Source organism: Antennarius striatus, chromosome 21, assembly GCF_040054535.1.
Source record: "Antennarius striatus isolate MH-2024 chromosome 21, ASM4005453v1, whole genome shotgun sequence".
In the NCBI taxonomy this organism is placed as follows: Eukaryota; Metazoa; Chordata; class Actinopteri; order Lophiiformes; family Antennariidae; genus Antennarius; species Antennarius striatus.
In genome coordinates this window covers 17,277,089-17,292,845 of record NC_090796.1, presented here as the reverse complement: position 1 = coordinate 17,292,845, position 15,757 = coordinate 17,277,089, and the positions used below count along the sequence as shown (strand labels likewise).

Here is a 15,757-nt window from a genome sequence, read left to right as displayed (position 1 = left end):
GTGTTTGTGATGTTTAAAGCAGACATTCAGCATCATCCCTGAGTGCGATGAAGATAATGAGGAGGCTTTTTAACCAGGCAACCTGATGAGCCCCCCCCCACCCCCCCAGCCTGCGGAGAAAGGCTTGAAACCATGCCCAACTTCTCAGCTTCCCAAGAGGCTTTTCAAAATTCAATAAATAACATCTGTAGGCGATGTTGGGTGCAGACCTAGCAGAGTGCGTCATAACAGAGAGAGCTGGCTGAACAAAGAAACCATGACGACTGCCAGGTTTCCATAGCAACTGCTGCACGGCCTGGAGAGTATAATAGCACATCAATCACTGTCCAAAAAGAACTTCATTATCAGCAAAAATAAACCTTTAGGATCTGTTTAGTGTGCAATCGCTGGTCAACTCACCTCGAAACCCAGCACTTCTGCAAACGTGGCCGCCTCCTGCAAACACACACACACACACACATAAATGAGCAGTTCGTTACACTAAGACTCACAGAATGTCACACTCCAGACGTGCAGTGAAGACGTGTCGCTCCTGGCGTGTCCCCTGAGGAGGTCACCTGTCGATGCGCCGGCCCCTGATTGGCCGTGCAGCCCATCCGTTTCATCCATCGCCCCCCCCCCGCCCTCCATCTCCAGATAACTCCATCAAACCGCCGTTGAAATGGTGAACACGTGTGGGAATCCCCGCCGCCGCCATGCGTTTTCTTTACGCTGTAAAAGTTTCCACGCGGGCCTCCGCTAATCTCACCGCGCCGATGCTAAACGTGAGCGCTAGCTCCAGCTCTGATATATATAGCCGTCTTCCCACTCGCCGGGTCGCCGTTGGTTTCCATTCATAAACATATGGCAGCAGAATCAGACGGTAAACACTTGAAACTTGTTGGAGTCTTCTGATCCAAATTCCTGCCGTATAGTTGGAGCTACTTGGATGCACTTTTCTTCTCACATCAGGCGGCGGCTGATTTATCGACATATGGCGAGAGGATTGGACGGAAAACAGTCGAAACAAACTCCTGCTGCCGTCGGTTCTCGTACGGTTTTATAAATGTATCTGCAGACGGGTGGTTCGGAGATCTGTAGGAGCAAATCAAACTGGGTTCATCAGCGTTGGTGTTGCTGTGATGTCACACAGAACATCAATCCATCAGGTGAAGCAGCTTCACGCGTGAAACACACCTGATTTAACGCATCACAACTCAAGAATTTTGGGGGTTTTGATTCCATATTCGATGAAAATGCTAAGAAGCTGTCAGTCGCAAATTAAAATACTTTATAAAATTTGACAAACACCAGTTATACATGATTTAAAGCGTTTAACCAGTTGTCTACAGATACAGATTAAGATTAAGATTAAGGGGTGACGTTAATCAGCCAATGCTAGAATGCTAAATTCAGTTTGGAGCCAAAACAATGCAATAAATTGATGCTATTATTCTAAAAATCATCCATTTAGGTGTGTATGGAGGGTGGGGTGGGTAGGGGTTGTTGGTTTGGAGGTGGGGGGGTGTTTGCGTGACCTTAGGTAGAGGTCAACAACCTGGTCCTCCAACAGAAAGGGGAGGCGGCGACACGGAACGATGAGGTCACTGATCCCCAAAGGGAGGCCTCACGGCGCCTCCACATCAGATCAACATCACACACACACCACACACACACACACACACACACACACACACACACACACACACACACACACACACACACACACACACACACACACACACACACACACACAGAGGTCAATTAGCTTCTACAGCTACAAGCAGTCTAATGACGAGTTAAGTCTCCTCCTCCCGGGTCTCTCTTTATTTTTATTTATCTGTGATCTTTTAACCATCCTGCTCTGGAATCAGCGTTTCGCTGCGATGCGGGGAAAACCCCCCCCAAAAAAGTCAAAACAGAGATATTTCACATGAAAAGAGGCATGAATGAAGGCGGGAACAACGGCAGCGGCGGCATTGGAGCCTCCGTCGATCTGCTGCTCTATAGTTAGCAGCTTTAATAAAGAGCCTTCGGGGGGGGGGGGGGGGGGGGGCGTTGGAAGCAAAGATAATTGAAGTGATGTCTATGAGCCACATGTGGACGGTGTAATCCCTTTCAGGAATGCGTTGGTCTGTGTGAACGCAGCATCAGGAATGTTTGTCCTGTAAGCTGTGCTAATATAACGCCATGATAAATACTGTACTGCAGTAAATACGCAATTACCGGGACGCCACCGACGAGATAATGACCCCAAATGACGGGTAATAAAAGTTCCTGGAGGAGCTTAACGCATTAATATTCCAGGATGGCTCGGGGAGGCTGTGCATCATGTCTGACATGAGCGCTGTTGGTACGCGGCCCTTCAAACGGGGGCCCCTGTGCTCCTACAGCTGTCGCCCAACAATGACAAGAGCCTGGAGTGACATCTGGACACCATCCTCTCACGCTCACAGAAAAAACAAGAATCTGATTGGTCGGATGGCGGCGATGGGGTTTGGAGATCCTCTCCAGGAAGTCCAGGAGGAAGAGGAGCTCGGCGGCATCCCGCTGCTCCGGCCCCTCCCCGGGCAAACGGGGTAAAAAGATAACAAGACGAGCTGAGAGCGGCGGCCATAGTTAATATAAAGCCATCAGAATGTTTGAGACGCTGCTGCTGTCAGAGGCTTAAACAGTCAAAGGATATTTTTAGAGAGCTTAAGCTAATAATCCAGAGCCCAGTCAGTGGGGGGGGGGCAAGCAAAATGAAAGAGGAAACACACACTTCACGCAAAGGCCGGTCTACACAATTTGTTGAGCTTGACGGGGAGGGTGACAGCAGCCGAAGACGCCGCCGGTAACAGAAGATCAGTCATCAGTTGACACACGCTAGCGTTAGCGTTAGCATTCCTTCACAGGTTTGTTTGTCTGCTGAGAAGCTCCAACATCCCCATGAGGAGCAACGTGTGTGTGGATGCGCTGAAGGCTGCGTCCAGCTGGTGGCTGACGGTGTCTGGGAGCTGTTTGGTGTTAAAGCGGGGAACGCTTTCTGCTCAAACAGCTGCACATGAAAACAACACAGATTACAGGCTGGAGAACCCAAAGTAAAAACGCTCCGGCCCCCCCCCCTGAGCCGCAGGAGCACAGCCAGCATGGAGGTAGTGTGTGTTGGCTCGGGTGTTGGATAGAATTTAGTTCAATTTACCCCTAATTATCCAAAAAAAACATTCCACTGTGGTTATTCATAAATCTTCTTTTTGTAAATAATCTGTAAAAATAATAATAATCTGTAAAAAAATCATAATCTGTAAAAACACACGGATCAGGATAATAATCCAGATAATATTCCTAATAACAATCCAGGTATTCTGGATAATACTGCAGATTGTATTTCAGATAATCCAGATTTGCATAATAAATTTAAGGCATTTAACCACAACAAACTTTTAAATCTGAGACGGAGAAACCTGACATTAATTTTAAATTATTTATATTTTATGTTTGTATTCTTGTTTCTGGATGGGAACCAATTCATTTTAAGTTTCTTCATCCCGTCCGTTCTGCATCTCAGCAGACCATAATACTCCATCCATGCATCCTGTAGCGAATCTACGCCGGGTGCTTTCTTTCTTTTCCTTTTTTTTAAAATCCTAACTAGCCGTTGAGCGTCTGTCACAGCAGGAGAGGGAGGCGGCAAAAAAAAAAAAAAAAAATCCAATTTCTGTGTTTTCCAAAGGACCTAAATCAGAGCAAACCTCGGCGTTAAGGTTAATAAAAGTTGATAAGCTGAGAAGCGTAACTCCCCCGGGCCGCGCTGAAAATAGGAATTTGCTTGACCATGTTAGCCTAAGCTGATGCTGAGACAGAAATTGAATTGAATTTGACATTGTGTTGTGTGTGTGTGTGTGTGTGTGTGTGTGTGTGTGTGTATAGCCCTAACAAGTTATTTACAACAGCAGCCTTGTTTTCTTCTCCTGGACGTTTGAATCCAGAAGGTTTCGTCTCTCAGGTTTAAAATCTGGACGTTTCACTCGCAGCTGTTTTGTCTTCTAATCTTCAAAAAGATAAAAATGCTTCTTTGGATTTGTTTCCTCTTGAACGCTGGAAAGCAGAGGCAGAATTAAAAAAGACTGGGGATGCTTTTCTGGAATGCTTTTGTCAGTGACACAGAAACCACTTGACAGATTCCGATGGAAACCAGCGTCCTTCTGAGCCGAGGGCTCGACTTCATCATTTTAAGACAATAAAAATTAACGTTGACTCCTCAACGCAGAAGGATCCTCTTGTTTTCTGGAGATTTCTACACTCGAATAAAGAAACTGTGAAAAGGAGTTTATTTGACCCATTAAGCCTCTGCTGAGAGTTTTTTTTTACTTGTCTGAAGCCTGGAACATTTTCCTGCCTTCAGAAAGGTTAATAAGAGCAATTATCGTACTTTTATTATTGTGATTTCTGCAGCGAACAGCCTTTAAATAGTGACTTAACGTCCTTAAGAGCAGAAATAGATCCAGGCTTTCAGGATTAAACCAAACCGATCACGCAGGGTGATCAATAATGACGTCAATAATCACCTGTGATCAATACAAACACCACAGCTCTGTATTAACACCCTCAGCAGGATGCAAGGCGAAGACAGCTCCCATGATGCACCGGGAAAACAACATCTGGCGTCCGACTTGAGCGTTTACATACATCACATGGTGGAGGTGGGGGGGGGGGGGGGGGGCTGAATGACTGATCGTGGCGGGGGCACCAGTTGGGGGCGTCTGCCGCCGCCGCCTCGGAGCCCCACGCAGGCTGATGATTGGACGAAGGAGGTGGAGGCCCCGCCTCCACGTAGCACAGATTAAGATGAATAAATCACCTGGAACAACCCCCCCCCAACCCATCAGTTGCTCCCGGGATATGCTGGAACCCAGGCAAAGCATGACACACCACACACACACACAAACACAAACACACACACACACACAGTGTTGTTTTTATTGCCCCTGGGGGGTTCACTCCACGTCTCCTGATGGCGTTTCACTTTGTTTCCACCAATCCATTAGTGCCGTGTTTCATCTCCTCCTTGTTATTTCCTGTGTCGCTGTGATGCTCAGGTTCTCTGACAGACATCTGGATGCAGATCCCCCCCCCCCCCCGGAGCGTCGGCGTGGATTCACCTCATCAGCGTTTCCCCCCGACGACTTTAAGGTAAGTCAGTTTTTTTAAACACACTCCGTTAGAGCGCCTCCTGCAGGCGGCGTCCACTCCGCGGCAGAGGAGGAGGAGGACACTGCCAGTCCATCACACACCTCCAGCCCCCGCTCCATCCATCCATCTCTATCGAGCCCACAGGGACGGCGGCGGCCCCCCCAGCACAGGTCCAGAGGTTAAACAATGGAAACATGTGCGGTACATGAATATCTCGCCGATAGCGATCTGAGCTCAGGGAGGCAGGTTTGCATGGGGGGGCAGTGAACAGAAGATGTAACCTCCGAGGGGGGGGGGCAGGGAGGCATTCAGACGGCCCGGTGGGGGCTAATGGAAGCAGGGCGGCGGCGGTGGGTAGCGATCAGTCTGATGGCCTTATCAGCAGCGGGGGCCGCTATCGCACAGCTCACCTCAGGGCCCCCATAGGGGGGGGGTTGTCAGCGTCACACTGAAAGAGACCAGCTATCTCTGCAGGAGGAGACGAAGAAGATCTACTCCTCTTCATCACTGGGATCTAAATACCAAAACCGTTTCATCAAGAATACGAATCCAGCCTCTTCTGAAACCCCCTACTGGAGCTCCAGGGGTCAAAGGTCACAGGAGCCAGAAGGAGGTGACCCCAAACTGACGTGGAACGACGATCAGCTGATCTGTGAGTCACTCTTGATGCTTGAGGAGATGCTTGCCTCGGTCACATGACGACCCTCCAGTATGTCCATTTAGGTAAAACTACAACTGATAGAAATAAAGAAATAATCCAGTGTGTGTGTGTGTGTAGTGTGTGTGTAGTGTGTGTAGTGTGTGTAGAGTTTGTGTAGAGTGTTTAGAGTGTGTAGAGTGTGTAGTGTAGTGTGTGTAGAGTAGTGTGTGTAGAGTGTGTAGTGTGTGTGTAGAGTGTGTAGAGTGTGTAGAGTGTGTAGTGTGTGTAGAGTGTGTAGAGTGTATAGAGTGTGTGTAGTGTGTAGAGTGTGTAGTGTGTGTAGAGTGTGTAGAGTGTGTGTAGAGTGTGTGTAGTGTGTGTAGAGTGTGTGTAGTGTGTGTAGAGTGTGTGTAGAGTGTGTAGAGTGTGTGTAGTGTGTGTAGAGTGTGTGTAGTGTGTGTAGAGTGTGTGTAGAGTGTGTAGAGTGTGTAGAGTGTGTAGAGTGTGTAGTGTGTGTAGTGTGTGTAGAGTGTGTAGAGTGTGTAGAGTGTGTAGTGTGTGTAGTGTGTGTAGTGTGTGTAGAGAGTGTGTAGAGTGTGTAGAGTGTGTAGAGTGTGTAGTGTGTAGTGTGTGTAGAGTTTGTAGAGTGTGTAGAGTGTGTAGTGTGTGTAGTGTGTGTACAGTGTGTAGAGTGTGTGTAGAGTGTGTAGAGTGTGTAGAGTGTGTAGTGTGTGTAGTGTGTGTAGTGTGTGTAGAGAGTGTGTAGAGTGTGTAGAGTGTGTAGTGTGTGTAGTGTGTGTAGTGTGTGTAGAGTGTGTAGAGTGTGTGTAGAGTGTGTGTAGTGTGTGTAGAGTGTGTGTAGTGTGTGTAGAGTGTGTGTAGAGTGTGTAGAGTGTGTGTAGTGTGTGTAGAGTGTGTGTAGTGTGTGTAGAGTGTGTGTAGAGTGTGTAGAGTGTGTAGAGTGTGTAGAGTGTGTAGTGTGTGTAGTGTGTGTAGAGTGTGTAGAGTGTGTAGAGTGTGTAGTGTGTGTAGAGTGTGTAGTGTGTGTAGTGTGTGTAGTGTGTGTAGAGAGTGTGTAGAGTGTGTAGAGTGTGTAGTGTGTAGTGTGTGTAGAGTTTGTAGAGTGTGTAGAGTGTGTAGTGTGTGTAGTGTGTGTACAGTGTGTAGAGTGTGTGTAGAGTGTGTAGAGTGTGTAGAGTGTGTAGTGTGTGTAGTGTGTGTAGAGAGTGTGTAGAGTGTGTAGAGTGTGTAGAGTGTGTAGTGTGTGTAGTGTGTGTACAGTGTGTAGTGTGTGTAGAGTGTGTAGAGTGTGTAGTGTGTAGTGTGTGTAGTGTGTGTAGTGTGTGTAGAGAGTGTGTAGAGTGTGTAGTGTGTAGTGTGTGTAGAGTTTGTAGAGTGTGTAGAGTGTGTAGTGTGTGTAGTGTGTGTACAGTGTGTAGAGTGTGTGTAGAGTGTGTAGAGTGTGTAGTGTGTGTAGTGTGTAGTGTGTGTAGAGTGTGTGTAGTGTGTGTAGAGTGTGTAGTGTGTGTAGAGTGTGTGTAGTGTGTGTAGTGTGTGTAGAGTGTGTGTAGTGTGTGTAGAGTGTGTAGTATGTGTAGAGTGTGTGTAGTGTGTGTAGAGTGTGTAGTGTGTGTAGAGTGTGTGTAGTGTGTGTAGTGTGTGTAGAGTGTGTAGTGTGTGTAGAGTGTGTAGTGTGTGTAGAGTGTGTAGTGTGTGTAGTGTGTGTAGAGTGTGTGTAGTGTGTGTAGAGTGTGTAGTGTGTGTAGAGAGTGTGTAGAGTGTGTAGAGTGTGTAGTGTGTAGTGTGTGTAGAGTGTGTAGAGTGTGTAGAGTGTGTAGTGTGTGTAGAGTGTGTAGAGTGTGTAGAGTGTGTAGTGTGTGTAGAGTGTGTAGAGTGTGTAGTGTGTGTAGAGTGTGTAGAGTGTGTAGAGTGTGTAGTGTGTGCAGAGTGTGTGTAGTGTGTGTAGAGTGTGTGTACAGTGTGTAGAGTGTGTGTAGAGTGTGTGTAGTGTGTGTAGAGTGTGTGTAGTGTGTGTAGTATGTGTAGAGTGTGTGTAGTGTGTGTAGAGTGTGTAGTGTGTGTAGAGTGTGTGTAGTGTGTGTAGTGTGTGTAGAGTGTGTAGTGTGTGTAGAGTGTGTAGTGTGTGTAGTGTGTAGTGTGTGTAGTGTGTGTAGAGTGTGTGTAGTGTGTGTGTAGTGTGTGTGTAGAGTGTGTAGAGTGTGTAGTGTGTAGAGTGTGTGTAGTGTGTGTAGAGTGTGTGTAGTGTGTGTAGTATGTGTAGAGTGTGTGTAGTGTGTGTAGAGTGTGTAGTGTGTGTAGAGTGTGTGTAGTGTGTGTAGTGTGTGTAGAGTGTGTGTAGTGTGTGTAGTGTGTGTAGAGTGTGTAGAGTGTGTAGAGTGTGTAGAGTGTGTAGAGTGTGTGTAGTGTGTGTAGTGTGTGTAGAGTGTGTAGGACAGTGTGTGTAGAGTGTGTAGAGTGTGTGTAGTGTGTGTAGTGTGTGTAGAGTGTGTAGGACAGTGTGTGTAGAGTGTGTGTAGTGTGTGTAGAGTGTGTAGAGTGTGTGTAGAGTGTGTAGGACAGTGTGTGTAGGACAGTGTGTGTAGGACAGTGTGTGTAGGACAGTGTGTGTAGGACAGTGTGTGTAGAGTGTGTAGTGTGTGTAGTGTGTGTAGTGTGTGTGTAGTGTGTGTAGTGTGTGTAGAGTTTGTGTAGAGTGTTTAGAGTGTGTAGAGTGTGTAGTGTAGTGTGTGTAGAGTAGTGTGTGTAGAGTGTGTAGTGTGTGTGTAGAGTGTGTAGAGTGTGTAGAGTGTGTAGTGTGTGTAGAGTGTGTAGAGTGTATAGAGTGTGTGTAGTGTGTAGAGTGTGTAGTGTGTGTAGAGTGTGTAGAGTGTGTGTAGAGTGTGTGTAGTGTGTGTAGAGTGTGTGTAGTGTGTGTAGAGTGTGTGTAGAGTGTGTAGAGTGTGTGTAGTGTGTGTAGAGTGTGTGTAGTGTGTGTAGAGTGTGTGTAGAGTGTGTAGAGTGTGTAGAGTGTGTAGAGTGTGTAGTGTGTGTAGTGTGTGTAGAGTGTGTAGAGTGTGTAGAGTGTGTAGTGTGTGTAGTGTGTGTAGTGTGTGTAGAGAGTGTGTAGAGTGTGTAGAGTGTGTAGAGTGTGTAGTGTGTAGTGTGTGTAGAGTTTGTAGAGTGTGTAGAGTGTGTAGTGTGTGTAGTGTGTGTACAGTGTGTAGAGTGTGTGTAGAGTGTGTAGAGTGTGTAGAGTGTGTAGTGTGTGTAGTGTGTGTAGTGTGTGTAGAGAGTGTGTAGAGTGTGTAGAGTGTGTAGAGTGTGTAGTGTGTGTAGTGTGTGTAGTGTGTGTAGAGTGTGTAGAGTGTGTGTAGAGTGTGTGTAGTGTGTGTAGAGTGTGTGTAGTGTGTGTAGAGTGTGTGTAGAGTGTGTAGAGTGTGTGTAGTGTGTGTAGAGTGTGTGTAGTGTGTGTAGAGTGTGTGTAGAGTGTGTAGAGTGTGTAGAGTGTGTAGAGTGTGTAGTGTGTGTAGTGTGTGTAGAGTGTGTAGAGTGTGTAGAGTGTGTAGTGTGTGTAGAGTGTGTAGTGTGTGTAGTGTGTGTAGTGTGTGTAGAGAGTGTGTAGAGTGTGTAGAGTGTGTAGAGTGTGTAGTGTGTAGTGTGTGTAGAGTTTGTAGAGTGTGTAGAGTGTGTAGTGTGTGTAGTGTGTGTACAGTGTGTAGAGTGTGTGTAGAGTGTGTAGAGTGTGTAGAGTGTGTAGTGTGTGTAGTGTGTGTAGTGTGTGTAGAGAGTGTGTAGAGTGTGTAGAGTGTGTAGTGTGTGTAGTGTGTGTACAGTGTGTAGTGTGTGTAGAGTGTGTAGAGTGTGTAGTGTGTAGTGTGTGTAGTGTGTGTAGTGTGTGTAGAGAGTGTGTAGAGTGTGTAGAGTGTGTAGAGTGTGTAGTGTGTAGTGTGTGTAGAGTTTGTAGAGTGTGTAGAGTGTGTAGTGTGTGTAGTGTGTGTACAGTGTGTAGAGTGTGTGTAGAGTGTGTAGAGTGTGTAGTGTGTGTAGTGTGTAGTGTGTGTAGAGTGTGTGTAGTGTGTGTAGAGTGTGTAGTGTGTGTAGAGTGTGTGTAGTGTGTGTAGTGTGTGTAGAGTGTGTGTAGTGTGTGTAGAGTGTGTAGTATGTGTAGAGTGTGTGTAGTGTGTGTAGAGTGTGTAGTGTGTGTAGAGTGTGTGTAGTGTGTGTAGTGTGTGTAGAGTGTGTAGTGTGTGTAGAGTGTGTAGTGTGTGTAGAGTGTGTAGTGTGTGTAGTGTGTGTAGAGTGTGTGTAGTGTGTGTAGAGTGTGTAGTGTGTGTAGAGAGTGTGTAGAGTGTGTAGAGTGTGTAGTGTGTAGTGTGTGTAGAGTGTGTAGAGTGTGTAGAGTGTGTAGTGTGTGTAGAGTGTGTAGAGTGTGTAGAGTGTGTAGTGTGTGTAGAGTGTGTAGAGTGTGTAGTGTGTGTAGAGTGTGTAGAGTGTGTAGAGTGTGTAGTGTGTGCAGAGTGTGTGTAGTGTGTGTAGAGTGTGTGTACAGTGTGTAGAGTGTGTGTAGAGTGTGTGTAGTGTGTGTAGAGTGTGTGTAGTGTGTGTAGTATGTGTAGAGTGTGTGTAGTGTGTGTAGAGTGTGTAGTGTGTGTAGAGTGTGTGTAGTGTGTGTAGTGTGTGTAGAGTGTGTAGTGTGTGTAGAGTGTGTAGTGTGTGTAGTGTGTAGTGTGTGTAGTGTGTGTAGAGTGTGTGTAGTGTGTGTGTAGTGTGTGTGTAGAGTGTGTAGAGTGTGTAGTGTGTAGAGTGTGTGTAGTGTGTGTAGAGTGTGTGTAGTGTGTGTAGTATGTGTAGAGTGTGTGTAGTGTGTGTAGAGTGTGTAGTGTGTGTAGAGTGTGTGTAGTGTGTGTAGTGTGTGTAGAGTGTGTGTAGTGTGTGTAGTGTGTGTAGAGTGTGTAGAGTGTGTAGAGTGTGTGTAGAGTGTGTAGAGTGTGTGTAGTGTGTGTAGTGTGTGTAGAGTGTGTAGGACAGTGTGTGTAGAGTGTGTAGAGTGTGTGTAGTGTGTGTAGTGTGTGTAGAGTGTGTAGGACAGTGTGTGTAGAGTGTGTGTAGTGTGTGTAGAGTGTGTAGAGTGTGTGTAGAGTGTGTAGGACAGTGTGTGTAGGACAGTGTGTGTAGGACAGTGTGTGTAGGACAGTGTGTGTAGGACAGTGTGTGTAGAGTGTGTAGTGTGTGTAGTGTGTGTAGGACAGTGTGTGTAGGACAGTGTGTGTAGAGTGTGTAGTGTGTGTAGTGTGTGTAGGACAGTGTGTGTAGGACAGTGTGTGTAGGACAGTGTGTGTAGGACAGTGTGTGTAGGACAGTGTGTAGGGTGTGTGTAGAGTGTGTAGGACAGTGTTCTCATTATCCACATGAACCAGCAGACGTTTGGTTGCGGCGCAGCAAACAGAGGTCAGGGAGCTAACGGCGGCTCTCTGCTGTGAGCTGTGGAGAACAGTGACCATGCCCCCCCCCCCCCTGTGTATAATAAACATGAGGGTTTGGCCCCCCTCCATTTATCCCCTAATGAGAAACAAAGACCGGCTCTGGAGGGGCTCGCGTGCTAGTCCAGGAACAACCCTCCACCATAATTCAAACCATTCGTGGTTCAAGAGGGGCTCAGAGCCCCGCCTGGGGGGGCCGGTCAGAGGCTCCGAGGGGACGACCGGTGTGATGAAGAGGGCGTGGCAGGTGGGGGGCCGTTAACACCGAAGGCTAAACCCCTCCAGGTTAGCATAGCTAAGACGTGAACCACCTGATGGCTTCATCCAGCTGGTTTAGTTAGCGTTGTGACTAACAAATGTAACTAAATGTTACTCAATGTAATGTAACTAAATGTAACTACTCCTTAATGTAACTAATAAATGTAACTAAATGTAACTCAGTGTAATGTAACTAAATGTAACTACTCCTTAATGTAACTAATAAATGTAACTAAATGTAACTCAGTGTAATGTAACTAAATGTAACTACTCCTTAATGTAACTAATAAATGTAACTAAATGTAACTCAGTGTAATGTAACTAAATGTAACTACTCCTTAATGTAACTAATAAATGTAACTAAATGTAACTCAGTGTAATGTAACTAAATGTAACTACTCCTTAATGTTAAATAACTGAATTTCTGACTGATTCTAGTTCCAAACATTAGTTAGACAGAAAAAACATGTTTGTTTGTTTCTCTGTTCTAACATAAATCCTTTTCATTTGTCAGGTTATTAAACCCACAGAACTCCATCAATCAAGGATCAAACCATCAATCAATAATAATAAATGAGGACATTAACTTTGATTACGTTTTTGTCAAAGTTAAAATGGGCTGAACTACTGCATTGTGGGAAATGTAGTTTTTGTCACATCACACATTTGACCTATTTATTTTTAGACACTGACCTTTTATGCTCTTGTGGGCCACATAAAATGATGTGGAGGGCCACATTTGGCCCCCGGGCCGTGAGTTTGACACATGTGCATTACAGGAGAACTGTGAGGATGCCGTAGAGGTCGTGTGTGTGTGGAGGAGAGCATTGATTGGGTGGGAAGGACACGGCGATCCGGAACCCTCCAGCTAAACGCTGACTCCTGCTCTCCATCCTGCTGCCGGAGGGAACACGCCGGCCTCAGCGCCGGCACATCGTGGGCACTATCGATCTGCTACCGGAGCTGCGTCTCCTCTTACATCCGTCGTTCTTCTCCTCCTCCGGCCGCGAGCGCCGGCCAGCCCCCCCGTCCACCTCCTCTCTTCGTCAAAGACGCCGCCGCCGCACCTTCTCCTGTTCCCAACCGCGCCCCCTCTTGACCCCAGCGTTTTGGAATATTTCACAGTTCAATCTGGAGGTTGGAGGAGGCGGTGGTGATTACAGTGGTTAGCTGGACCCCCCCCCCCCCGGCGGAGCCGCGCTGGCGACCGGAGCGTCGTGACTTTACAAAACAGCCGATCCAGGAAAAACAGGAACGCTGTGTAGCTGCGCTCTGCGGTAACGACACTTCATCTGATCTCCTGAAGCGCTTCCAAGCGTTTCTTGGCTGGGGAGGCTGAGTGACATTTGAAAGAAATCACACCATCTCCCTCCTGCAAATAAGACGTCGGATTCACCAGGGAAAAAGAAAATTACAGCGAGCGTTTAAAATCAAAAGATGGATTTTCCTCTTATCTGCGGGTGACGGTGATCCGTCCAGACGGCTCTGGTGGAGTCTGGATCTTAGATGTCGAGAAGTTCTGATGGAGAGAAACTGGAGCGACAATCAGCTGAGTGAACACTTCTAGAAATCTTCAACCAGGAGGAGAGGATTCTGGATTTGTCCTGTCGGATTCGTCTGAACCGACATCCAACGGGTTCAAAACAATCTGCTTTCACGTCCCAACGTTTCAGCGTTTTGCAGGAAAAAGGTTCAGATTGTGACTGAAACGGGGTTTAGATGTTTGATGTTTCTGCAAACAGGAAGTCGCTCTGTTCTCGGTGACGCCACATGTTTCCGTCGTCGCTGATTTTACAGCGAAACGAGGTCGGCTGGCGTCCGTTTGTGAGCCTTTCGGGTCTTTTTTTCCTGCAAAATCTTATTTAAAAATGATGCTGCTTTAAAAACGCCGCTTTTGCACGACTGTGACTCATCCCGCGTGCGCGTCACAAAGGTCGGAGCGCTGACAGGAAGTGCTGTGACTCATCAGGAAGCAGCACGTTTAAATCAGGACTCAGCTGTGAACGCCACAGAGCGAGCGGCGGCGGCGGCGAGCAGCTTCCTGTCTCCGATGACACGTTGTGATTGTTCCACTTCACTCGCTCTGGAGATGACTCCATGTTCTTCCTCTCGGTTGGCCTGGGGGGGGGCCTCGTGAATAAACACGTGGAGGTTAACATCTCATGTTCTCCCCCCATCTGCGCCGACAGCTCTGACAGGAGATGGGGGGGGGGGTTCGCTAACGCGCTAATCTGACTCTCGCGTCTCCTTGTTTCAGACGGGATGTTTCTACCTCCAGTGGGTGAGCTGTCATGGGGGGGGCGACCCCCCCGTACCCTGAGGAGGCTTTAGTGAACCTGCCGTCATCCACACACACTGACAGTAGAGGGCACGTCACGTCGCCGTGGCGATAAACAGCTACAGGCCTCGCCGTGGCGATGACGCTCCCGATCCAACGAATGTCTGATGACGAAGAACCGCCGTCATATTACCCACAATCCCCTCTGTCTGCCTTCTTTCCAGACACACGTATATAGTGTGTACTCCTACACCCACTTCAGCCAGTCCTGGAAAAATCATTTGAACCCCCAACACACCCACCCACACACACACACACACACACACACACACACCCACACACACACACACACACACACACACACACACACACACACACACACACACACACACACACTGCATGCAGATGGAGAAAAAGTCGGGCCAGGTTCCAAAACGCCTGAAGGGCTTTTCATGACAGTAACCTTCTGTGGCGCTGCTTGTTTCCCTCCACCTCCATCGTGTGTGTGTGTGTGTGTGTGTGTGTGTGTGTGTGTGTGTGTGTGTGTGTGTGTGTGTGTGTGTACTGAGGGATAGATGGCAAAATAAGCAAGATAACCATACAAAATACGAGGCGAGGAAGACTCTGACACAGGACGGAGGATGAAGAGCGCCATGTCGTTCTGCCTTCACGCCCCGGGGGGGGCGGGGCTAAATGCTGCTTTTAAACAGCTTGAACATTGAAACGATGATGACTCCTTTTCCTCGGCGAAGCACGTTAATACCTCGCCCAACGCCGTTTGCACTGGTGCTAAATGGCTCACCTATTGGGTATTCAATTAGAGTGGCTGTCTGGTGTGGGAGACGAGGCTGGGACCATAAAAACAAAAGAAGCCCCCCCTGAGCAAGAGGAGCCGAATGGGACGTGATGCTAATGGAGGAGGAGGGTGTCGACTGGAGGGGAAAAAGCTCCTCATCTGCAGCACCGCTTCACTAAAGGTTCACCGACTCACTGGTATCGTCCCACCTCGCTCTGGAGACCCAAAAAGTAGGACCAGCGTTTGGTGTTTCAACGTCTGCAGAGCCTCGCAGCGTCTCTGTCACCGCCAAACACAAGTCTGGTCCCTACTCCACCGAGAACGAGATGCGGTCTCACTGATGTCGTATCCATCCGCCAACACGTGGTAAAGAACGAGATCCGGTCTCACTGATGTCGTATCCATCCGCCAACACGTGGTAAAGAACGAGATGCGGTCTCACTGATGTCGTATCCATCCGCCAACACGTGGTAAAGAACGAAATGCGGTCTCACTGATGTCGTATCCATCCACCAACTCGTGGTAAAGAACGAGATGCGGGGGGGCTGGTTGTGTTCCATTAAGGAACACAGGCACACTGAACGCCCTGAATCCCGGCTTTAACCCCGCGAGTTGCGGTGATTAATTCAGTCTTGTTTAGTCCTCCGTGTGTCTGCGATGCGGTTAACATTCCGGCGCCCCCGCCCATGATGATGATGATTCAATCCTCCCCCCCCCCCTGTCGTGACGTTTATCTCCTTTACTCAAATAGCAAACGCAAATCGTGTCTAATTTTATCGGCGAATCCGCTGGCGTGTGTTTCTCAGGCGTAATGATTCCCTCATTCGGGTCTAATTAAGTGCAGCCATTAAGGGAGGGGGGCGTCAGGTAGAGCCCAGGAGGACTCCATTAGACCCGATCTGTTCCCGGGTTATCTCACAACAAGTTCACCAATTACGAGAAGTCATGTTTGAAGTGCCCCCCCCCCAGCAGGAGCCCCGTGGCTCGCCTGCCCCCCCCCCCTCGCTGCTGGAGGAACAGACACTCTGTCCCAAAAAGGCAGTAATTACAGGATGGATGGGAGTCGGTGACGTGAGGCTGTGATTGGTCACAAACACCTTTAACGCCACTTTTGGACTTTTTTCAGCACATTTTGCACGACTGAAACGATG

The 15,757-nt window shown here is 47.8% G+C and overlaps 1 protein-coding gene across 3 annotated transcripts in view; it reads right to left on the bottom strand.

The window, feature by feature from the left end:
• The window catches only part of LOC137588172 (adenosine kinase-like), an 88,789-nt gene that overhangs the window by 10,663 nt on the left and 62,369 nt on the right, over positions 1 to 15,757 (bottom strand). For all 3 annotated transcript variants that reach the window (XM_068305064.1, XM_068305062.1, XM_068305065.1), the window contains one exon: positions 400 to 435. In XM_068305064.1, coding sequence (XP_068161165.1) covers positions 400 to 435 — 36 coding nt within the window. The remainder of the gene's footprint in view (positions 1 to 399; positions 436 to 15,757) is intronic.